Here is a 25436-nt window from a genome sequence, read left to right on the forward strand (position 1 = left end):
ATGAGACCAAAATAGAACTTTTTGGTCATAATTCCACTAAACGTGTTTGGAGGAAGAAGAATGATGAGTACCATCCCAAGAACACCATCCCTACTGTGAAGCATGGGGGTGGTAGCATCATGCTTTGGGGGTGTTTTTCTGCACATGGGACAGGGCGACTGCACTGTATTAAGGAGAGGATGACCGGGGCCATGTATTGCGAGATTTTGGGGAACAACCTCCTTCCCTCAGTTAGAGCATTGAAGATGGGTCGAGGCTGGGTCTTCCAACATGACAATGACCCGAAGCACACAGCCAGGATAACCAAGAAGTGGCTCTGTAAGAAGCATATCAAGGTTCTGGCGTGGCCTAGCCAGTCTCCAGACCTAAACCCAATAGAGAATCTTTGGAGGCAGCTCAAACTCCGTGTTTCTCAGCGACAGCCCAGAAACCTGACTGATCTAGAGAAGATCTGTGTGGAGGAGTGGGCCAAAATCCCTCCTGCAGTGTGTGCAAACCTGGTGAAAAACTACAGGAAACGTTTGACCTCTGTAATTGCAAACAAAGGCTACTGTACCAAATATTAACATTGATTTTCTCAGGTGTTCAAATACTTATTTGCAGCTGTATCATACAAATAAATAGTTAAAAAATCATACATTGTGATTTCTGGATTTTTTTTTTTTTAGATTATGTCCCTCACAGTGGACATGCACCTACGATGACAATTTCAGACCCCTCCATGATTTCTAAGTGGGAGAACTTGCAATATAGCAGGGTGTTCAAATACTTATTTTCCTCACTGTATATAATGTATAGCTAATGTTGGTGACTCTTACCTTCTTTTTTCTTGGTGTCGGAATAGGGTTGTCTGAACTTGATTCCTTTTCTCTTGAAGAATCTGTTATTTCAACTGGAGTGCATTGAGTGACCTGACAAAAAGACAGTGATTTGTCAAATGATCTCAACATAGAGCAGGGGTGTCCAATCCTGCTCCTGGAGGGCCACTGTCCCGCTCCGACCCCAATTAAACACACCTGAACCAGCTAATCAAGCTGTTACCAGAAGCTTCCAGCCAGGTGTGTTGAGGTTGGAGCTAAACTCTGCCCGACAGTGGCCCTCCAGGAGATATAATCTATTACATCTAAAGGGCTTTTCACACTTGAAAAAGTTAACCCTGGGTCATCTTGCTTCACGTTTCAAACTGCTCATAATTTACCCGGGGTTGGCAATTAATCCTGGGTTTTCATAAACTGACGTGTCACTGTACATTACTAAACCCTGGGTTAACGTACTTATTTGTTGTCTCAGTATCATTGATTGGATGGACGCAGCACGCAACCTTTTTATGTAAAAGCTCTAGCATTAAGCATCCTCGTATTGCCGACTGTACTATCGACTCGAGTTAATCCTGAATGGACATTTCATACTATTAAGGTAAGAATGAAACGGTCTCTTTATCACTCAAATTGTCATGTTTTCAGTCAGCATTTGACATTTTTCACAGTGTGAAAAGCCATTAAAGTTATAAAACACAGGCATTTCAAAATCAGTAAAACTGTATAAAATACGAGCGAGTTTAAGAGCTACATTATCGCTCAAAAGTTTGGGGTCAGTAAGATTATTATTTTTTGGGAAGAAATTAATACTTTTATTCTGCAAGGATGCATTCAATTGATCAAAAGTGACATTTATAATGTAACAAAAAAAAATATTTCAAAAAAATGCAGTTTTTTTACTTTCTATTTAAATAATCCTGAAAAAAAAGTATCTCAGTTTCCACAAAAATATTAAGCAGCACAACTGTTTTCAAAATTGATAAGAAATGTTTAATGAGCAGCAAATCAGAATATTACAAAGATTTCTGAAGGAAAGACTCTGGTGAAAATTCAGTTATGATCGCAGGGATAAATTATATACAATATGATATAAACTTTTTTTTATTTGTAATAATAATAATAATTCACAAATTACACTTTGTACTGTATTTTATCAAATAAATGCAGCCTTGGCGAGCAAAAGAGATTTTTAAATGATAGTGTACTAAAAGCCAGAGGGCAAGTAGCTTTTGTTTTTACAAGTACCACCTCAATATAAGCTTTTTCAATATACAGAAACAATATTATTGTTTTCAAAACATCATGCCAGTCATTTAAGAGGGTCACGGTTCACACTGCGTCATAGAGAGAGCGCACACAAACATGAGATCCAGCCCGTCTCCAGCAGACACACAAACACTACACAGTGCGTTTCTGAGCACGTACGCACGGCCGCAGTCATACGCAACTGACATAATTCAATTGAGAGGGAAATTAAATTCACAGAAAACAGAACTCCCAGTCTGTGTCCATATGAAGTCAATTACAAGATGCCTGTTTTTGCAGTTTTATCAAGAGAGCAAATACACATCTGACTGAATGACTTTATATATTTATTGATTTAGTGTTTAAGATGTGAACTTGGCACAAGCTACTGTAGATCTATTCCTCATCTTTCATTCAATGTTGTTCCTCAGGGCATAAGCAAACATCCTGTAGTCCACAAAAACACATTGTGTGTTATACTCAGGGGTGTAACTTTAACACCAATCGGAAAGACAAATACATGTAACGTCGGGGCCTTTAACGGGAATAAAGGTCACGAGAATTTGATCCAAAGTCAACATGATATGAATATCAAGAGTTTTAGTATACCGGACGAGCCCCCGATTTTATGTCCCATCCCCTTCTATGGTAATCATCTTGATGTGCTGTTAAAGAAAAAGTAACCCAAATGACTGCATTACTGGGCTTAAAAAAATAGCCTTTAACTGACTTAAGATCTGCATCATTTGGATTAAACTGAAAGCTGAGTCTTGTGATTGTACCTTTCACCTCAGGGTGAGTAGTGTTATTGGATTGCTGGTGTTTCTGAGTTGCTACGTCACTGGATTTTAACAGGGTTTGACACTATAAGTGCATATGACTATGGAAACATACCCACACTGACTCAGGTTGCACATACAGGCATACACTCTCTGCGAATACACACACATACTATCAGCCGTACCTTCATCTTCTTGACACGTGGAGTGTGTGCCTTCGGAGCAGGACTGTAAGGTGGCATGTCTGTGTTTTCTGTGTTTGTGTTGGCCTCCTGGGAACAAAACAATACACAGGGATTCACATGAGTCCACATGTACCCACTGACCACAGCGATGAAGCATCAGTGCACATGACAGCTCTGCACTTCAGAAGAAATTGCTTTCATGTGACAATTGAAACTGAAGTGCAAATGCAGAAAAACAAACATTGTTGATGGTGGCCTAAGGGAGATAAGAGAGTGCAATGATGTCTTGAAGTTTTGGCGAGTCAGTTCAGCCGGCGACAAAGCAAGGTCAGGGAGAGACACGTGCTGTACATGTGACAACCAGGATAAAGCAGGAGAGAGCGGCATTTTTAGGGGTGTTTGAGTGCGGTGATCCCAGTTGGTCTGCACTACTGAAGGCATCTGACATACTGAGCCATGTCTTAACAAAATTCAGATGTTAGTTTATCAACTACCTAAATGAAGAGGGGAGAGTGGGATGGGGAAATGTTGCAAGCCAAATTCAAACTTGTATCGCTTACATGAGTATGACTTAATGTTTAGAAATGGTGTTGTTATTCTTAACTTAAACTAAAAATACCCCAAAAAATGTCAAATGTTAACATAAATAAAATAGAATATAAAATAACTCAACTTATTATCAGTCATTACGAAGGCAAAATTCCTAACTTTCTAATGTAAGTACTACAATTACTAAAACTGAAAAAATTATACAGACAAAAATATTAAAAAATGAATTCAACATATGAATAAATATTAAGACAATAACACTGATTTCGACCCCAATTTTAGTTTGTTTGAATTTACTAATAATATTAAAGAGTATTCTGTTCCCTTGCACTGCACATTTATAATTATTACTCTTAAAAAAAAATTCTAACACATATTAGATGATTGCCAACCAAAGGCAAGTGAAGTGTCAGTTTACTAGGAGTTAATGCGTTATGTCAACACTCACTTTGACCATGAGGATGTTTGAAGGTTCCTCTTCAATCTCTCTTCTCTCCACCACAGACTCAAAGATGGCGCTGTACTTCTGGATCAGCTTGGCCATAATGCTATTACAGATATTCTGTTCCCGTATACCATCAAAACCAGGTGATACACTGCAGAATAAAAAGCACATACACAAACATGCTATGAAAACTACAGTGCATGTGTGAATAAATGCTGCCAAATTAAATGAACCAGGAACAACATTATCCCTTTTTCCCTTGTCAGAAATAAATCATAAATAATGAATAGCACAGCCAATCAAGCAATGTAATTCTTTTTTGCTTGATTTTAATATAGATTTTTTTTTTTATAATTTATATTGCTTTATATATATATATATATATATATATATATATATATATATATATATATATTAAAATCAGTCAAATTCAATTAATTGTTATTTAGGTTAAAAAGAAAGTCAGAGGAAAAATTAAGATTAAAAAAGTAGATTTTTATAAGATTAAGAGTAGATTAAAATAAATAAATAAATAAATAAATAATATTATTCCCCTCAGTGTGTGGAGTCACATTGAGATACTATCCCATGATAGGAAATCATAAATCAAGTAAATGCTGCTTCTGTCTGGGGTCGCCGAGTGCTCGACTGACAGCTGTATTTGTGGTTTAATAATTCCTGACAAAAAGAACATGTTGTACACGGGTACACGCAGGAGATGTATGTGGCTATAACAGGCAACAGTTTTGTCACTTCCACCTCACTGAGCCATGGATACACACATCACATATCCACAAACGCTGAGGTGTCAGACACACATGCTGTGGTGACAGGGATTCCCTGAAACTGAGTGGCTGATATATTATTAGGGGTTGCGCTCATATTGCATTGGTTAGTCACTATACTGTAACAGGTACCATATTTAATCAATTATTTCATTTAATTTCTTTAAAATCACATTACTTTATGTCCATCTTAAGAAAAACTACATTGAAAATATTGAACAGTGTTTGCTTGAAACTGAATATATAGTTTGAATATCTGTATGCTTTGCGTTGTAGAGGCAGATGGGATCTCAAATAATCTTGGGCTGTTATTTGTCAGAGCAATTCACTTGTGAATAATCAGCCTAAATGTTTCTGTGGCTGAAAATAACAACCAAAGAATTTATGACCATAGAAAGTATGTAAGTGCTATTTGTGTTAGCGCTGACATTGAATAAAGAATTCCACCTGGACTTTGGCCCCCTCTGTTGGAGTCGAAAGCCAGGATATAGCTAGACATAAGATTTGCATAACACGTGCTTTATTACGGATACAATGATAATTACATCAAGATTTTAGGTTAAAATTTATAGGAATGTTCCCATCACATTAGAGAAAAAATAATCTTGGTTTGGTAAATCATAATTATGGTATGTATGTATGGCATTATGGCATGAAACGTTTAACTTATGTGAAGGTCATGTAAAGCAAGTCATAATTATGACATAAGTGAATTTTTTGTCAATTTCAACTTATTATCATAAGAAAAAAATCATGCTTTGGTAAATCATAATTATGTTGCAAAAATGGGCAGCTATATTTCTTTATACATTTTTTCTTTACACACACACATGCATATATATATATATATATATATATGTATGTATTAGTACAGGCCAAAAGTTTGGAAACATTACTATTTTTTATGGTTTTGAAAGAAGTTTCTTCTGCTCATCAAGCCTGCATTTATTTGATCAAAAATACAGAAAAAATTTGTATATTGTGATATATTATTACAATTTAAAATAATTGGTTTTCAATTTATTATACTTTAAATAATCATTTATTTCTGTGATGCAAAGCTGAATTTTCATCATCATTACTCCAGTCTTCAGTGTCACATGTGACATCCAGTCTATCACATGATCCTTTAGAAATCATTCTAATATTCTGATTTATTATGAGTGTTGGAAACAGTTCTGCTGCCTAATATATTTGATGAATAAAAGGTTAAAAAGAACTGCATTTATTCAAAATAAAAAAATATTTTCTAATAATATAAATCTTCTTTACTATCACTTTTTATCAATTTAACACATCCTTGCTGAATAAAAGTATTGATTTATTTCAAAAAAAGAAAGAAAAAAAATTACTGACCAGTAGTGCATATTGTTGTTACAAAAGATTTCTATTTTTAAAACATTTGCTTCTTTTTTTCTTTTCTTTTTTTTTTTTACTTTTTTTCATCAAAGTACCCTAAAAAAAGTATCACAGGTTATGAAAAAATCATCAGCAGAACTGTTTCCAACTTTGATAATGAATCATCATATTAGAATGATTTCTAAAGTATAATAAATTGAAAACCAATTATTTTAAATTGTAATAATTAAATAATTATAATAATAATAAAAAAAAAATTCTGTATTGATCAAATAAATGCAGGCTTGATGAGCAGAAGAAACTTCTTTCAAAAACATTAAAAATAGTAATGTTTCCAAACCTTTGGCCTGTACTATATATATACAGTGAGGAAAATAAGTATTTGAACACCCTGCTATTTTGCAAGTTCTCCCACTTAGAAATCATGGAGGGGTCTGAAATTGTCATCGTAGGTGCATGTCCACTGTGAGAGACATAATCTAAAAAAAAAAATCCAGAAATCACAATGTATGATTTTTTAAACTATTTATTTGTATGATACAGCTGCAAATAAGTATTTGAACACCTGAGAAAATCAATGTTAATATTTGGTACAGTAGCCTTTGTTTGCAATTACAGAGGTCAAACGTTTCCTGTAGTTTTTCACCAGGTTTGCACACACTGCAGGAGGGATTTTGGCCCACTCCTCCACACAGATCTTCTCTAGATCAGTCAGGTTTCTGGGCTGTCGCTGAGAAACACGGAGTTTGAGCTCCCTCCAAAGATTCTCTATTGGGTTTAGGTCTGGAGACTGGCTAGGCCACGCCAGAACCTTGATATGCTTCTTACAGAGCCACTCCTTGGTTATCCTGGCTGTGTGCTTCGGGTCATTGTCATGTTGGAAGACCCAGCCTCGACCCATCTTCAATGCTTTAACTGAGGGAAGGAGGTTGTTCCCCAAAATCTCGCAATACATGGCCCCGGTCATCCTGTCCTTAATACAGTGCAGTCGCCCTGTCCCATGTGCAGAAAAACACCCCCAAAGCATGATGCTACCACCCCCATGCTTCACAGTAGGGATGGTGTTCTTGGGATGGTACTCATCATTCTTCTTCCTCCAAACACGTTTAGTGGAATTATGACCAAAAAGTTCTATTTTGGTCTCATCTAACCACATGACTTTCTCCCATGACTCCTCTGGATCATCCAAATGGTCATTGGCAAACTTAAGACGGGCCTTGACATGTGCTGGTTTAAGCAGGGGAACCTTCCGTGCCATGCATGATTTCAAACCATGACGTCTTAGTGTATTACCAACAGTAACCTTGGAAACGGTGGTCCCAGCTCTTTTCAGGTCATTGACCAGCTCCTCCCGTGTAGTTCTGGGCTGATTTCTCACCTTTCTTAGGATCATTGAGACCCCACGAGGTGAGATCTTGCATGGAGCCCCAGTCCGAGGGAGATTGACAGTCATGTTTAGCTTCTTCCATTTTCTAATGATTGCTCCAACAGTGGACCTTTTTTCACCAAGCTGCTTGGCAATTTCCCCGTAGCCCTTTCCAGCCTTGTGGAGGTGTACAATTTTGTCTCTAGTGTCTTTGGACAGCTCTTTGGTCTTGGCCATGTTAGTAGTTGGATTCTTACTGATTGTATGGGGTGGACAGGTGTCTTTATGCAGCTAACGACCTCAAACAGGTGCATCTAATTTAGGATAATAAATGGAGTGGAGGTGGACATTTTAAAGGCAGACTAACAGGTCTTTGAGGGTCAGAATTCTAGCTGATAGACAGGTGTTCAAATACTTATTTGCAGCTGTATCATACAAATAAATAGTTAAAAAATCATATATTGTGATTTCTGGATTTTTTTTTTTTAGATTATGTCTCTCACAGTGGACATGCACCTACGATGACAATTTCAGACCCCTCCATGATTTCCAAGTGGGAGAACTTGCAAAATAGCAGGGTGTTCAAATACTTATTTTCCTCACTGTATATACACACTCACCTAAAGGATTATTAGGAACACCTGTTCAATTTCTCATTAATGCAATAATCTAATCAACCAATCACATGGCAGTTGCTTCAATGCATTTAGGGGTGTGGTCCTGGTCAAGACAATCTCCTGAACTCCAAACTGAATGTCAGAATGGGAAAGAAAGGTGATTTAAGCAATTTTGAGCGTGGCATGGTTGTTGGTGCCAGACGGGCCGGTCTGAGTATTTCACAATCTGCTCAGTTACTGGGATTTTCACGCACAACCATTTCTAGGGTTTACAAAGAATGGTGTGAAAAGGGAAAGACATCCAGTATGCGGCAGTCCTGTGGGCGAAAATGCCTTGTTGATGCTAGAGGTCAGAGGAGAATGGGCCGACTGATTCAAGCTGATAGAAGAGCAACTTTGACTGAAATAAACACTCGTTACAACCGAGGTATGCAGCAAAGCATTTGTGAAGCCACAACACGCACAACCTTGAGGCGGATGGGCTACAACAGCAGAAGACCCCACCGGGTACCACTCATCTCCACTACAAATAGGAAAAAGAGGCTACAATTTGCACGAGCTCACCAAAATTGGACAGTTGAAGACTGGAAAAATGTTGCCTGGTCTGATGAGTCTCGATTTCTGTTGAGACATTCAGATGGTAGAGTCAGAATTTGGCGTAAACAGAATGAGAACATGGATCCATCATGCCTTGTTACCACTGTGCAGGCTGGTGGTGGTGGTGTAATGGTGTGGGGGATGTTTTCTTGGCACACTTTAGGCCCCTTAGTGCCAATTGGGCATCGTTTAAATGCCACGGCCTACCTGAGCATTGTTTCTGACCATGTCCATCGCTTTATGACCAGCATGTACCCATCCTCTGATGGCTACTTCCAGCAGGATAATGCACCATGTCACAAAGCTCGAATCATTTCAAATTGGTTTCTTGAACATGACAATGAGTTCACTGTACTAAAATGGCCCCCACAGTCACCAGATCTCAACCCAATAGAGTATCTTTGGGATGTGGTGGAACGGGAGCTTCGTGCCCTGGATGTGCATCCCACAAATCTCCATCAACTGCAAGATGCTATCCTATCAATATGGGCCAACATTTCTAAAGAATGCTTTCAGCACCTTGTTGAATCAATGCCACGTAGAATTAAGGCAGTTCTGAAGGCGAAAGGGGGTCAAACACAGTATTAGTATGGTGTTCCTAATAATCCTTTAGGTGAGTGTATATGTTAGTGCTGTCAATTGGTTAAAAAAAAAAAAAAAAAAACGTGTTTTGGAGAAAACCATTTATTTCATAATGTGATTTCCCCTCCCACTTTCAATTATTTTACTTCAATGAAAGGTTAGATTTTTACACATTTTTTGAATGAAAGATCAAAAGGATAAACAATGCAGATTTATTTTTTACAGCCATTTTTTATCATATTTACCAGGGGTGCCATTAATTCTGACCACAACTGTATATATAAAAGTTTTTCACATATTTTTAGATTTAGATTTAGATATATTTAAAATATTTGTTTAATGGCATCTTTTTAGTAAGCACTATGAATGAACGCCTGTCTCAATACATGGATTTCTTTCTCTCAGTATAATTGAAAGCTATCATTTTTAACATATAATAGGCTTAAACAAAATAACGACTTTTAATTTAAGTGAACTTAAAACAATCTTCACATAAACCTGTCAGGGCTCAACACTAAGAGTTGTTTTTTCTACTGGCCCAGTCAGACCGGTTTAGATTTTTACCTGCTCAGCTAAAATGCACAAAAAAAAAAAAAGTTGTTTTCATTGTTTTTGACCCATGTAACCATGTAAACAAAACTTTTCAGGTAGGACTAATGGGTACATATAGAGATATTGAATCATTTCTGTATCTGTGCAGTCTTCACTGCATAAATTATAAATTGAATACAGATGAATCCTTATTCAGTCAAGAGTCTTTTTCTTTTGTTCTTTGATTATCCTTAATGACAGCGGGTTTATTAGGTCACTTTAAGTGCTAACTCTTTACATTCATATGACTTACAAGGTCTTATTCATGCTTACGCGGATACTCGCCAATAACGGGCTTTTCAACATAATTCTGTGTGTTTTTGTCCATTCACGCACGAAAGATAACTCAATGCGGCACTGGCGCGCTGTTAGAAGCGGCTTTCTTTGCGTATTTTGGGTGTTTGTTCACAAGAGAGCCGCTTGACAGACAGCATGCCAGTTCTTTTTTGTGTCTAATCGTGCTTGAATGGTTTAATAGCACTTGAATGAATGTTAGTGTCATCATATAATGAAACATTAGCCAAAGGATGCCAGGAAAAAACGGACGCTATGCTAATTGCATTAAGTATTTGTATTGCATGCGTTAACACATTCATTTTGACAGCCCTGATAAATATATGTGAGCAAAATCATTCATCACAGCAGAGCATTTAAACTATGCACTGGTATGTGGGGTTGGTCAAGGTTTGTGTGAAGTGTAAATGCTGATCACTCCACAATGCAGCCAATGAGAAGCAAGACTGAGAACATGACACCCATATTACATAACATGCAGCTATTGACATTGGGCAGTCGAGACATGATTCACATAGCTTGCGGATACATGCACAAAGAGCTAAAATTATTCAGATTATTTCAGGGAAAAGCATTTACAGCTTTCAGAAATTAACCTGTGCTACGAAACTAAATTGCAGTAAAAGTGAACTTAAATGTAAAGTTAAAAACTTGATCAGTTTATATAATTGATGAAAATGAAAAATATTTCACTGGTTTGCTTGTGTTGCACTGTGTGACTGTGACTTACTGGAAGACGTTGGGCCCAAACACTGTGGCCAGGTTGGTCGCGGTCATGCGGTTATGAGCGTGTTCCTGTTCCACCTGGGACAGGAAGTGACATAGGTAATGCAGGAGACTGTAGTGGATCTCTGGCAGCTGATGTAGGAGCTCACACAGGTCCTTACAGAAGTAATCCTCATCCGATTCTGACAGAACAACACAAATATAATGAAGGGTTTCATATTTTAAAAAGGAAGATATTAATATAATTCAGAACTGATGTGTCCAGTAAAGCTAAAATCTGAATCTTCTGAGCATACGCTCACCTAAAGGATTATTAGGAACACCTGTTCAAGTTCTCATTAATGCAATTATCTAATCAACCAATCACATGGCAGTTGCTTCAATGCATTTAGGGGTGTGGTCCTGGTCAAGACAATCTCCTGAACTCCAAACTGAATGTCAGAATGGGAAAGAAAGGTGATTTAAGCAATTTTGAGTGTGGCATGGTTGTTGGTGCCAGACGGGCCGGTCTGAGTATTTCACAATCTGCTCAGTTACTGGGATTTTCACGCACAACTATTTCTAGGGTTTACAAAGAATGGTGTGAAAAGGGAAAAACATCCAGTATGCGGCAGTCCTGTGGGCGAAAATGGTCAGAGGAGAATGGGCCGACTGATTCAAGCTGATAGAAGAGCAACTTTGACTGAAATAACCACTCGTTACAACCGAGGTATGCAGCAAAGCATTTGTGAAGCCACAACACGCACAACCTTGAGGCGGATGGGCTACAACAGCAGAAGACCCCACCGGGTACCACTCATCTCCACTACAAATAGGAAAAAGAGGCTACAATTTGCACAAGCTCACCAAAATTGGACAGTTGAAGACTGGAAAAATGTTGCCTGGTCTGATGAGTCTCGATTTCTGTTGAGACATTCAGATGGTAGGCAGGCTGGTGGTGGTGGTGTAATGGTGTGGGGGATGTTTTCTTGGCACACTTTAGGCCCCTTAGTGCCAATTGGGCATCGTTTAAATGCCACGGCCTACCTGAGCATTGTTTCTGACCATGTCCATCCCTTTATGACCACCATGTACCCATCCTCTGATGGCTACTTCCAGCAGGATAATACACCATGTCACAAAGCTCGAATCATTTCAAATTGGTTTCTTGAACATGACAAGGAGTTCACTGTACTAAAATGGCCCTCACAGTCACCAGATCTCAACCCAATAGAGCATCTTTGGGATGTGGTGGAACGGGAGCTTCAAGATGCTATCCTATCAATATGGGCCAACATTTCTAAAGAATGCTTTCAGCACCTTGTTGAATCAATGCCACTTAGAATTAAGGCAGTTCTGAAGGCGAAAGGGGGTCAAACACAGTATTAGTATGGTGTTCCTAATAATCCTTTAGGTGAGTGTATATTGTAAATAATAATATTGCAAATGAAATACATGTTTTATTTTAGCTGATTTTCAAATAGAAACAGAGCTCCGGAACAGTGGTTAGGAAAAAGCTGGAAAACAGGAAGTGGCGACAAGTATTATTTATGGTGCTTTTAAGGTGAATTGTAAATGTGGAAGTGAAAAAGCTGACTCAAAACTGCTCTGTAAGAAGTAGGGGAAGGGTGACAGGAAGAGAAAGGGCCACGTCATGCTAAAGGAGACAGTCGGACAAAATTGCTGAAGTGTGACTGCTTCATAACCACTAAACAGAACCTCACTATGAGCATAGGGCACTATTTGAAGGGAACAGCCATTTAGTGGTGTCTGAAACCATAGTGGGCGTTATCGTGTGCACTCATTCAATCCCACAATGCACCGCAATAACGAGTGTAATGATGGCGCCCGCATCTGAATCATTCATCCATCCATCCATCCTCAAAAACCGCTGGTCCAATGTGGGTACAGCGTAATATCATACAGGTATAAATAATTCCTTTTTACTTGGTTATTAAAGTGTTTAATTAAAGTTTATACATGCTAGTTTCCATGACAGAGTTCAGGATGAATCTTTTAATTTTTCATTTACTGGAGCTGCCAGTTTGCTAAGTTTCAAATAATTATTAAACGTTAAACGGCACTCAGTGTCCAAATTCACTCATTCTTTTTCATTCACTCCTTCAAGTGAACTGTATTAGAGGAGTAATGTAGGGAATAGTGAATGAGGGTATGGGGGTGATTTAGAACAAGGGGCAAAAGCTAAGCTGCAATTCTTTTAGCAATAATTTTTAGCAATAATTTAATATTTCATTTGCACAAATCTCTCAATATATTAACTGTTAAAATGTTAGATTTTTTTTGGGGGGGGGGGTAAACAAATTGAAAAAAAATATCTTAATAAATGAATATTTATTGAAATCAAATCCAAGATTTCATGTGTGTAACTCTACTGTCTCTGCGTGAATACATAACATTTCCAAAACAAATATGTCTTTATTAATCCTTGTTTTCTGGCACACAAAATGCACCATCTGCGCAGGATATATAGCGTCTCACACATGCCACAAAAAGAGGGAGATTGGGACACCAACAGAGAGGGAGAGAGAAAAAAACTGCAGCAAACAAGTCTGTCAAAAATACAGTTCTCATAATTCCTCCTTTTATTTGCCATCTTTAATACGAAACTGAGGCATTTACAGTATCAGCGCACTGCTGATCTCTGACACAAGACCACATTAATTAAGCAAAGTCTCCTCTCTGTATGTCGTAGAGGTCGGTGAAGGATGAGACAGTTGCAAATTCAAAAAAATGTTTTTATGATTTTAATGGATCCACTGGATGTGAGCCAGTAAAACAATGCCGTTTACTAAAGCTCTGTCTAATCTTTTACACCAGTCAGAAGCCAAAATCCCTCCTAGAGCTCTTCAAACAGTGTGAAAAGACATAAAGCAAGATTTAGAGCACTTACCATTGTACAGTTTAGATTAAACTTCTACTACTGTAGAAAACCTTAAGACCGCTCTGCTCAGTCACAGGCCTGAAGATGACTCATGTGCTTAAGATAGAAGCATAACCTTCACCCAAATCATTTCAGTCGATAAACAGCTAACAGTTATGACTGGCACTAAACCGCTGACCTACTTTGCTATTATGAATTAAATAAATTGTATATATGTAAATAATATTGTATAACATATAAACATATCAAAAACTTACACATGGGATGAGGATGTACAATGGTGAGAATTTTGTGGGGTTTATATGAAGCCCCGGCCTAAGGGGACATGGTCAAATACTTTGATATGCATTTAAAAAATATGAAATGGGAGGGTAAATTATATTTTAATCATTTTGCATTCATCCACTAAAGTAATGCATTAGTTTTATCAATTAAAGTAATGTATAGCTTATCCTCCCACCTGTTATTTCCAACTAGTGCTGTCTAATCGATTAAAAGTTTGTAGATATATAATATGTGTGTGTATGTATACAGAATATACAGTGTTTATATTTACATGCTTTTATGTTAGATGCGATTAATCGCAATTAATCGATTTGACAGCACTATTTCCAACGGTTTGAGATAGAACACAAAAGTTCTGCGAGCGAAACCAAAATCATTGAAATATAATTTTCCTCCTATATTTGTTTAAATAATATATTATTGAATTAGCAACGCCGTTTCGGTTTTCCCTACGTTTAACCAGAGAATGTCTAATATGGCGAGAAGTTTCACTCTCAGTACACTTCCGGCTTCTGAACTGGTTGCAGTTCCACTCTGATTCCATATGAGGGCGCTCACAGGACGAGTGCAGAATGAATGGAGGTCAATGGCGGTATACCCCTCAAAATCCACTTTTCTCAGGATATAATTTTTTGTCTAGTAATTTGAATGTTGTATTCGAAAGGAGATGCAAAGAAATTACATATTGCTGGGTGTTAGATTTTTTAGAGTCACTTATTTGCTTTAAAAAAGTCTTTCAAAATGTCAATGACGTCAGAATGCTGACGTCATTAGCAGAATGCTAGCGTGTTATGGGCAACAACAACTCAACCTGTAAGAAATCAAAACGACATAAGTACTCGTTCATTCAACTTTCGACCTAAAACCCATGTTGAACTTGCAAAATCTACAATCACATCTGAGATTTCTCAACGGCAATCGGGTGAAAGAGACAAATTTAGCCGTCTAGCCCCATTGACTCCCATTCATTCTGCACTCATGGCGAGCGCCCCCAGTGGAACTCTGGTGGTACTACAACCAAAATTCGGTACAATAGGGCTTAATAGGGAGTGGACAGGCTCTCCGTAGACGGGCTCTGGTTTAACTCATCGTGTTACTTGCCATTTCTTTGAAATTGCTTGCCAGCCATTTTTGAGTGAAAGTTGTTTCTACACCGTTTTTTTTTTTCTACAACCTATAATATTGCACTATACCACACCACCCATGAATGAAGACTACAGGTGACTCACCCTGGTGCAGCTGGATGAGATGACTGTGGATGGAGGGATGGATGAGACCTTCAGGTAGATCCCTCAAAAACTGTTTCAGTAAACTGGCGACAGCAAAAGTGTCTGCTTCCTGAAGAAGATCCACCTCTTCTCCACCATCAAACCTCTGCCGCAGGTTATCCACTGTCCGAACGCTGCCGTTCACTCTGAACAGACCCTCCTGACGAAGACCTGACAGATTGTGGCATCATAAGAGAGACGCAAAGTTATGTTTAGTTAAAACTAACATTTTAGGGTTTCAACAGCAAGTAATAAACAAAAGTGTGGCACTCTTAGCTCAAATGTAGAGCTAATATTGATCAATACGGTAATCAATAAGTAAAACACTTGTTCAAATGTAGTCACAGTTAACACACCATGTTTTCTCAAAGGCCCAGTGCAGTGAGTTGATCTGAAAGGGCACAGCACCACCAGGTGGAGAACAAGCACAACTGCAGCTTCTAGGTTTCAGGCTTATAACCAGTTTGATTGTTTGTACAGTATGACACAAATATAATACGAACGAATTTTAATCTTTTAGTACTGAAAATGTATTTGGTTAATGGATAAAATTCTAATTCAAGCAATGGAGTGTTAATAAGAAGCGAGAAAATATTCAGATTCATTGGTCTGGCACTAGTTTATGTTGCCCCACTCAGTTACCCATTTGATTTTAATTGAATAACATGATACATTTTTATCATACATATTTGAACAGTGTTATTAAATATAACAGTATTGTTCTCTTTTCAACCTTGCAGTTTTGTTATGTTTTTGATATGTCATGTCTGATGTCATAACTTGCATTTATCATACATATGCATTTGTGTTTGTAACTTTAAAAATGTGCTCGTTAACTTTTGTTTTCAAATAAATAATACAAAAGGCACTCTGAAATATCACGAAAATATAATTTATAATAATAAATGTTATTCGTTTTCCAAAAGTGATTATATAATATGGTAAAAAATCAGATGTTGCCATTGTTTTTTCATTTGGGTTGACCTTGATCCGGTACCCAATTACCTCATTGTCACAGCGGTCTTGTTGGCTAAAGGATTTGAGCTGTTCACTTAAGCAGTAAAAGCTGTGACTTTATGTTCTTAGACAACATGTGAAGTAGGCTACTGGCAGGAAGAAAAAATAGACTCCTTGCCAGTTCACATTCACTGCAGCCAACATGGGCAAAAGTGCACTAATTATACCCACACAGTATTCTTGGGGGGAAAAAACAGGAAAGGAACACACCGACTTTTTGGGACTTTAGCTTTTTCACCGTATCCCCCAGAGTTAGATAAGTCCACTGTCCATACATACCCTGAGAACTATATTCTCAGAAGGCGAAGCACTTCTACTTGGGCGGAGTGATTTGCTCGCAGTACCTGAGAAGCCCCGTGGTGAGGTGGAGCAGAGAGTTCGCTCAGAGTTGGAGTAAATCACTAGCAGTGCTTCGCCTTCTGAGAATATAGTTCCCAGTATGTAACGGTTAGAAGATGGCTGTGTCTCATGTGACCTTGTTATTCGTACACGCTGTGACTATACAAATCACAACATGTTACTTAAATAGGAAAATGTTGGCGTTATTTTGTCACTTATTGGGAGCAGTCATAGACTGTAAAAAAATAGGGAGCAGTATGCCATAGATATAAACACTAGATGTCGCCTGGGCTACGGCAGTTCATTCTATCCATAAATAGACTCCTTGCCAGTTCACATTCACTACACTAACCTTTGGCCCTCTAGCGGTTAAAGAAAAAAAAAACTGCATACATTTAGCAGTGGCTGTGCTTCGGCTCTGGTGACTGACTGTGCGGATGAAAATGACCCTTTACAATAGATAACGCTTTACAATGCAGTCTGTTAGAGCAATTTATCTGTTCAATAAAATACCTGACTCACATGTTGAGTTATAATAACGCCTTCATTTCCGTGTTGCTTTTGCAACATTTCAAATCCACCAGTTCTCGCCATCTCCGAAAAGCCAAGCCAATTGAATCTGGTTTTATTACGAGGTCTGTCGCGTTCGCTTTTTGCCAGCAGACTCTCTTCTGTTTGACGTTTTTTTTAAACGGCTGATTCCCAGGAGGAGATTTAGCTGTTATATCTCAACCTTTCCAGGTGGTTTGTGACAACTAACTAACCAACTGGAGCAATTTTTCTCTATTTACGGCGAGTGACATATGTAGGCTACGCAATTTCCCGCGAAAACCATCCCGTCAGGTCTAAAATGTAAACATAATAGGCTTACCATAGTGAATAAAGGTAACACAAAAACACGTTGTAGAAGAAGGATTGATGATGTATTTACTCATTATTTAGTTAATTTTGAGCAAAAAAAATAAGTAGCCTAATATAGTGCACCTTTAAAATATGTCTCACACTTTGAACTTTATCTAAATTATTTTGAATAACATTTTCCTAATAAAAAAAAACGTAAACATTTTCTATGACCTCAAATCAATTGAGATATCATGACTATGTAAAATATTTGTACCTTTAAAAATGCATGCCACCACAGTAGGCAATTGATATTATAAAACAAAAACAAAAGTCTTGAAAAAGACTCTTTGTTGGCCTAAAATGTAGACATCTAAATTAACCTTTGATCATGTAATATGAATTGATGATTAAAATATATATATTTTATGTTAACAACCCATTTTATGTAGCAAGAGAAAAATATTAAAATGTCTAATATAAAAGAAAACATACTGTTTTTTTTAAACTTGTGTCTTAAAAACTGTGTAGGGCCTATATAATATAATACATTTTAATATAATCTATAATGCAATGCTTGGAATCATTCTCATTAAATTTAAGAGGGGAAAATAAATTATTCTGCTGCTTGTTACTTAAGAAGAACCCGTTGCACCTCTGAAAACAATTATAATGTATATATGAAGAGTTCAGATGCAAAAGCCTCTAAGTGCCATCTGAAATTTTCTTCTAGAACGATCATTTTTATCAAGCTCGTATATTTAAGTTCAATAATTTCACTTAAACGGCAATGAAAATTACCTATTAATTGTTATTTAAGTGAAATTACTTAACTTAAATATACAAGCTTTATAAAAATGATCATTCTAGAAGAAAATTTCAGATGGCACTTAGAGGCTTTTGCATCTGAACTCTTCATATATAGGCTATATATAATATTATAAATTGCCAGGTAACGCTTAGGCCTATATCAGACACCTGATTATTTCTTTGTAAGAATGCAGGCTAGATTATGACATGTTATTAGTTGCTTAAAGCATAACAATTGCAAAAACTCAGGTTACTTTTAATTCTTTATCATTGTCCCCAGATCAGATTTCTTTACACCAACACCTTAGAAAACCATGACACTTACCATGCTTTTCCAGATACTCCACCATACACCGGACCACCACAGGAACTCCGTCCTTGACAAGTCCCAGTTCGCTCAACTTCACCAGGGACACGCCGAAGATCTTCTTTCCCCCAGCGCCGGTGGCCGGAGAGGGTTTAAGCATGGGCAGCTGCACCATCCTCTTTACATCCTCCTTAATCTGAACCGCTGCCTTGTTGTGCTTTGAAAAGCAGAAGAGAGAGGAGCAGTCAACCACATCCACCGTTCTGACTGTCTGCATCATTAAGACCCCTATAGTCCATATATCAGCCTTTATACCCGAGACTTCCCATTGCCAGTGTAGCTGGATCTGTCACTGGCAGGAAACAGGAGGAAGGGAGGTCAGTGTGTGTGTGTGTGTCTACGTAAGCAGGGGTTGCCATGCACCTGTTACCAGGTGAGAGGAAACACACAGACTCAAGCTGACAGCTGACAATATATCAAACTCAGCTGTGGCCAGAGCTCTAGAGGAGGAACACTTTGAATGTTATGCATTCAGGAAGTTTGGTGAGACAATAAAAGGTCAAAAATTTATTAGGTACAGTAATAAACCTGTATATTAGTATGTATATAGAAAATTACATATAAAGAATTTTAATTTATATATATTCTTAATATTTATATAAAAAATATATTTTAACTTATTTATTTATATAACAAATAAAAACATTTTATATATATATATATATATATATATATATATATATATATATATATATATATATATATATAAAATGGCGCGCACACACACACATATATACATATATATACATTACATATTATATATATATATATATATATATATATATACACATATAATATATATAAATATATATGTATATATATATATATACATATAATATATATATATATATATATATACACACATACATATACATATATACATATTTATAATAATACTATTAATCAAAATTGTATAAATAAATATAAAACAATTTTATATATATATATATATGGAGAGAGAGAGAAATGTAAATATTTATATTATAAATATTTATATATAGAGAGAGAGAGAGAGAGAATTTTAACTTATGATTGATAAATGATATATATATATATATTAAAATCATACAGATATATTATTTATAACAAATTACATTAATCAAAATTGTATAAATAAATAAAAATAAGTGATATATTTGCAATTTATTTATATTATAATTATATATAGAGAGCGAGAGACTTGTTACTTAATTCTATACTATATAATTTATTTATATTTATCTATATAATTTATATTTTGTATTTATATTATATTAAATATATATTTATATTATGTGTGTTTGTGTGCGTGTGTTTAATATATAATTAATATCTATAATATTATAATTAATCTATAATATATATTAATAAACTTAATATCTACTTTCTTAATCATTTAAAAGGCATTCACATATTTTGATGGTTACCACAACATCTATATTGACAAGTGATATGGTGGCTAATAGCAAGTTATGTACAGTAGCAGAAATTATTGTTCTTCAAGGGTTGCTTATATTGCTGTGAAAAAAGCACTCTTAAGCCAAAGACAGGAGACCAGCTAGATCATCTGAAGACCAGCAAACCATTTTAAGCTAAGATATTTTTCAGCAGGGCTATGTGTAAATATAATCTTTCTGCATCAACTTTTAAAATACGATTATGAAGTATCCAGTTGCATCATGGAAGAGAGTTTACAGACACTGACTTAACAAAAAGCTTTTTTCATCAAAATTCATTCTTTGAGTCACAAACATACAGATACAATGCATCCTGAATAAAAGAGCAACAGAATTTATTGTATTCAGAGGTTATCAGCAGTTCTTAAGGAGAAGGTTGCTGCTCGTTCTCGAATAAGCTCTTCAGCCTATCGTGAGCATCTTCTAATTGGGTGTTCTGGACCAAATGTCCTTTTTCAGCAAAGCGTGACCCAGGCTCCATTGTGAACACAACACACATGTTTATCTTATGCTCAAATGAATAATCAGCTCAAATACCAATTATTTCTGTTTCAACAGTTGAAGGACCATACACAGTATAAGTGCATGTATCTTTCAGGAGCAGAATCAGAGGGGCAAAACAGCTAAATAGTACTATAGTAAAATATACAGTACAGTATAAAAATCATTGTGTCTATGGAAAGTCGCCATAAAACGTGTGTGTGTGTATACGTGTGTGTATATATATATACATGATAATTTTTTATATATATATACTGTATATTGAACAGTACATATTTAATCTAGTTAGCATGGAAGCCCTATATCTCAGTATGCTTCCTAAAGTCCCTGAATTTGGCGTTAAGAACATAAGCTCGTCTGAGCTACTCATGAGAGACCTACAGTAACAGATGTCCATGAAGTCACCCCTAACCCTCACAACACTTCATACTGTATGTGAAAGGGCCACACGTGTTAACATACAGTCATGCTATTCACAGTCAATGAGAGAAATAAAAGAAGTCTGTGCTGCAAGTTTCCATTACAGGTTTAGACAATGTCCTTATTACTTAATGACGCCCCCTGCTTTGACTCTTAGGGGAGGCCAATGGATCTTCAAACCCTCCCCCACAGTCTGATAAATACACCTCAGTAAGCCCCTCATATCACATGAGTTACTTCAACATAACATGTCTAACCTTGTCTACGTCTAACTGAATAGTTAAGCTAGCTCAGAAACTAAACTGGTTCAATATCACAAACTCTGTTAGGTGAGAAGCGAGTCTCAGCATGTTCATTCATATCTCACACGCATGCGTGCACATATGCTGTGTGTGGTCCTCAGAGCGACTGGTTGTAGCAATGAACGCTAACAACAGCTGCAGAACATCCCTGCTATTATAAAGTAGAAGCTAGCATATAGTTTACAACACTGCCAGAACAAATGTGCAAAACTGTTCCTTCAGAAGTTCAACAGCTTGCCAACGTGGCAGTCCCTTTAAAAGGACAACTTTGTGCCTTATCTACCCCTAAAGGTACATATGAGCACTTCAGAGTAGTAATATGTACCCTTATAGTCACAACTGTGGACCTTTTAGGTGTAACGTAAACAAGGTGTAAAAAAGTTGTACCCAGTTCCCAGTAACAAGCTGTTGTACCCCTAAAGGTACACGTTTTGGATGTTGTTCTCAATGCATACTGCACCAAAGTAATGCTGATTTATATAGAAAGTTTCACTGAAGCTGACAGATGTTTTCATTTCCAGGAGAGCAGATGGGAAGAAATGACCTCAGTCTAGCGGCTTTCACCCAGTTTAATAAGTCCAGGATCACAGCCAGCTCTCATGCACACTGATGTATGCAGAAACTCCTCAATGTGTAAACACAAACACACTCTTTCAAAACTAGCTGCCTTATATGGAGTTGACCAGCATGTTTTTTTGTACTTACACAGATGGTTATTGCTCCAGCCCCCATCTCCCTCTTCTTCCAGGAAGAGCCTGTGGTGAAACAGTATTAATTCCCCAAAATCCTTCTGCTTTCTTACAGTGGTCTCCTTAACATCCCATAACAAAGTCCACAGCTCATAATGTGTTGTTTAGTCCATCTTTGGACAGACTAAATGTATCGGAAAACTTCAGAGGCTAAGCAGAGGAGTCAGCCTCCCTTTCCTAAAAGCTCAGTGGAGTTTAGTGACTCCTCTCCACACCAGATGAAATCTGAGCCCTGTGCTCCAATTGGCTGGTGTTGTGAGTCACATGACCAGTTGGCCCAAACCTTTGAAAGTCTCTCCACATGGGGCAAATGAACGGAAGCTGCATCAAAGACCAATTCACAACTTTTCTGTGTTGGTATGAGGGGTCTTTGTTGTCTGTTGTACACATTTTAAGCTTAATTTAACTTAAACTTGTCTTTCTTTGCATGTTTATGTTTTGATATTTTAGAATTTTGTCATTCATTTAAGTGAGAAATTCAAGATGGGCAAATTTGTATGCACAGGGTTTTGGGCTGAATAAAAAAAAAAAAATGGATGTGTGGGAATTATTTAGAGGCCAAAACATGTTAACTGTATATTTTTTGGAAACATTAAGGTCACCAGCCTTTGTCTAATGATTCCAGTTTAGAACCTTGTTTATTCTGTCAACCAACTTCATGAGGTGCATCCTGGGATGTTTTTAAACTATTCACATGTATGCTGGACACTTATTGGCTGCTTTTCCTTCACTAACCGGTTTAATTATCATCCATTTCAAAATTTATATTTGACTAAAATGCTGATTTCAATCATTTAGGCATATGTCCCTGGACCACAAAACCAGTCACATGGGTAAAAAAATTTTTTAAATTGAGATAAATAAATAAATGAATAAATAAGCTTTCCATTGATGTATGGTTTGTTAGGATAGAACAATTTTGGGCCGAGATACGACTATTTGAAAATCTGGAATCTGAAGGTGCAAAACAATCTAAACATTGAGAAAATCGCCTTTAAAGTTGTCCATTTATGTTCGCGATTGTGCTGCATTCACTCAGAAAAATAAATGTTTTATATATTTACGGTAGGAAATGTACAAAATATCTTCATGGAACATGATCTTTACTTAATATCCTAATGATTTTTGGCATAAAAGAAAAATCAATAATTTTGCCCCATACAATGTATTGTTGGCTATTGCCACAAATATACCCGTGCGACATGTGACTGGTTTTGTGATCCAGGGTCACATATGCCAAAGGATATGATCAAAGGATTTTTTTTAGAAAAACCAGAGGTCAGAGATTCAGGTCAAATTATTGTGAAATAATGATTATGTTAAAACATAACCAACACCATCAGATCACCTTTTCTCTTTGTTCATCTGGCTGTTATAACTCAGGTACAGCAACCAAACAAAATCTAAAGTCAATGATTTAAGGTCAAGAGCCCAACTAAAACAAACACTGATCACCATAATGGTGACTTAAAATTACGGTTTTCACCTTCAGTGATTCTGCTTGTTAACATCAGGTGTCTTCAATGTTGGCAATACATTTTTTTTTTTGTAAATTTTACTAATTTTAAATGGTTACTTTTATTATTACTCACTTCTAATTTGTTAAATTTAATTAATAATATTGCTTGTAATCTGTTGCCACAATTTTATTGATTAGATATAGCGTATTCATTTTTAGTGTTAAATGAAAATATTTAAAGAATAAATCTTGACACAATGAGCTACAGGTTTTTTTTCTCTAGAGTTTACTTTTTGTCCTTACGCCATGGCTGCGTCCAGAATCGCATAGCCTACTCTTGAGTAGGTACCACTGATCTATATAGAATGACATATAGATCAGAGGTAGGTACTTATTTTGAATAAGTAATTACTTCGCGACTGCTAAAAAAGTATGTTATATATTATGAGTGTGTGTAGTATACATGTAATCGGAATGTAAGATACTACATTCGCCATGTTGTCATTATCATGTGACCTACCAGGGTCAGTTGCGTCGCTTCACTGCCATTCCCAAATCCTCCATCGCTTGCACACTTCAGAATCTCGCCGGAAGTAGTAGGTCGTTTTGCTTATTCTTTTTAGTACTGTGAATTCTGACACATCAGTAATTTCCTGCCGGTATTGAGAATCGAACCTGCAACTTTCATGTAAGTCTGACTCTCTAACCATTAGGCCTCGACTACCCCATAGGTAAAAGAAGAGATTGTTTAGAGTGTGAAATAAGGAGCAGGAACCACTATAAGGAAGTACAATATCAGAATTTAAAATGACATTTCCAGTTAAGCATTAGCACACCTGAAGGGCATTACAAAGTTTGTTCATACAATAGCTTTTCATGCTTGTGCTCAAGCATGCAGGTTGATTCGAGGAGGTCCATTGACAGAAAATAATATACATTACCACACTCAAAAAATATTTAGATCTAAAATTAAGATTTATGTAATTGAATTGGATACAAAATGTCCATCCATTTGTATTATACTAACATAAACCAACTAATAAACTTATATGTGATGCATATTTTTCTACACTAATAAACTAAATGTGTTTTAAATACTCAATAACCAGGATTATCATCAATAAATCCAAATTGTTACAATCTCATACATTTTAATGAACTAAATATGCTAACCATACTTTAACCATGTTCATATTTTTTAACAGATTTATGCCGATTCTCAGAAATCTGAATAAATGCATTTTGAAAATATGATTATTTAAATAAAACCAAATAGACTATGATTTTATTTTTAATTTTTTTGAGTGCAGAAATCTTGCCTGTTTTATTTATGTGTGACTGACAATTATGCATCACATTAAGTTTAATTATTATTATTATTATTTTGTGTGTAATACAAATGGATGGAAATGTTATATTCAATTCAAATACATAAGTGAAATAAACACACATGATTAATAGTTATTAGCCCAAGTACTGCTTGAAATTTCAGAAGGGTTTTCTTCAAGGTGAAAAGGCACAGTATAACCCAGCATTTGCATCTTAATTACCTTCACAACAAATGCATCATTAATATTCTCTGATGCTCACTAATCACTGAATAGCAACTAGAACAAATGACAACAGATGCTCAACTAAATCAATCAACTCAGATGAACAGGTCATTGTTCCTCTGACCTCTCTCATTCCCCATGCCTGTTACGTAACCAACATCTCTGGCAGACTCGGGTTTGGGCCTGATCTTGGGTAACTGTTTTGGCCAATCGCATCAGGGCGATGTCATTGGTGAGGTCTTCATAGAGTGCAAGTCGGGTTCCAGAAGTA

General features: G+C 36.5%; 1 protein-coding gene across 5 annotated transcripts in view; it reads right to left on the reverse strand.

Annotated features, from left to right (window-relative positions):
* The window catches only part of fam13a (family with sequence similarity 13 member A), a 56485-nt gene extending 34098 nt beyond the window's left edge, over positions 1–22387 (reverse strand). For 3 of the 5 annotated variants that reach the window (XM_084396331.1, XM_084396332.1, XM_084396329.1), the window contains exons 1-6: positions 18704–18977; positions 15334–15543; positions 10943–11120; positions 4025–4172; positions 3028–3114; positions 819–911 (exon numbers count right to left, since the gene is read on the reverse strand). In XM_084396331.1, the coding sequence (XP_084252457.1) occupies positions 819–911; positions 3028–3114; positions 4025–4172; positions 10943–11120; positions 15334–15543; positions 18704–18965 (978 nt within the window). In that variant the 5' untranslated portion in view covers positions 18966–18977. Of the gene's footprint in view, positions 1–818; positions 912–3027; positions 3115–4024; positions 4173–10942; positions 11121–15333; positions 15544–18703; positions 18978–22109 lie in introns of those variants that run through there. The other 2 variants (XM_084396333.1, XM_084396330.1) reach the window with 1 other exon arrangement.
* Between the last annotated feature and the right edge of the window lie 3049 nt (positions 22388–25436).

Source organism: Rutilus rutilus (genome assembly GCF_951802725.1).
Source record: "Rutilus rutilus genome assembly, chromosome: 2".
Classification (NCBI taxonomy): Eukaryota; Metazoa; Chordata; class Actinopteri; order Cypriniformes; family Leuciscidae; genus Rutilus; species Rutilus rutilus.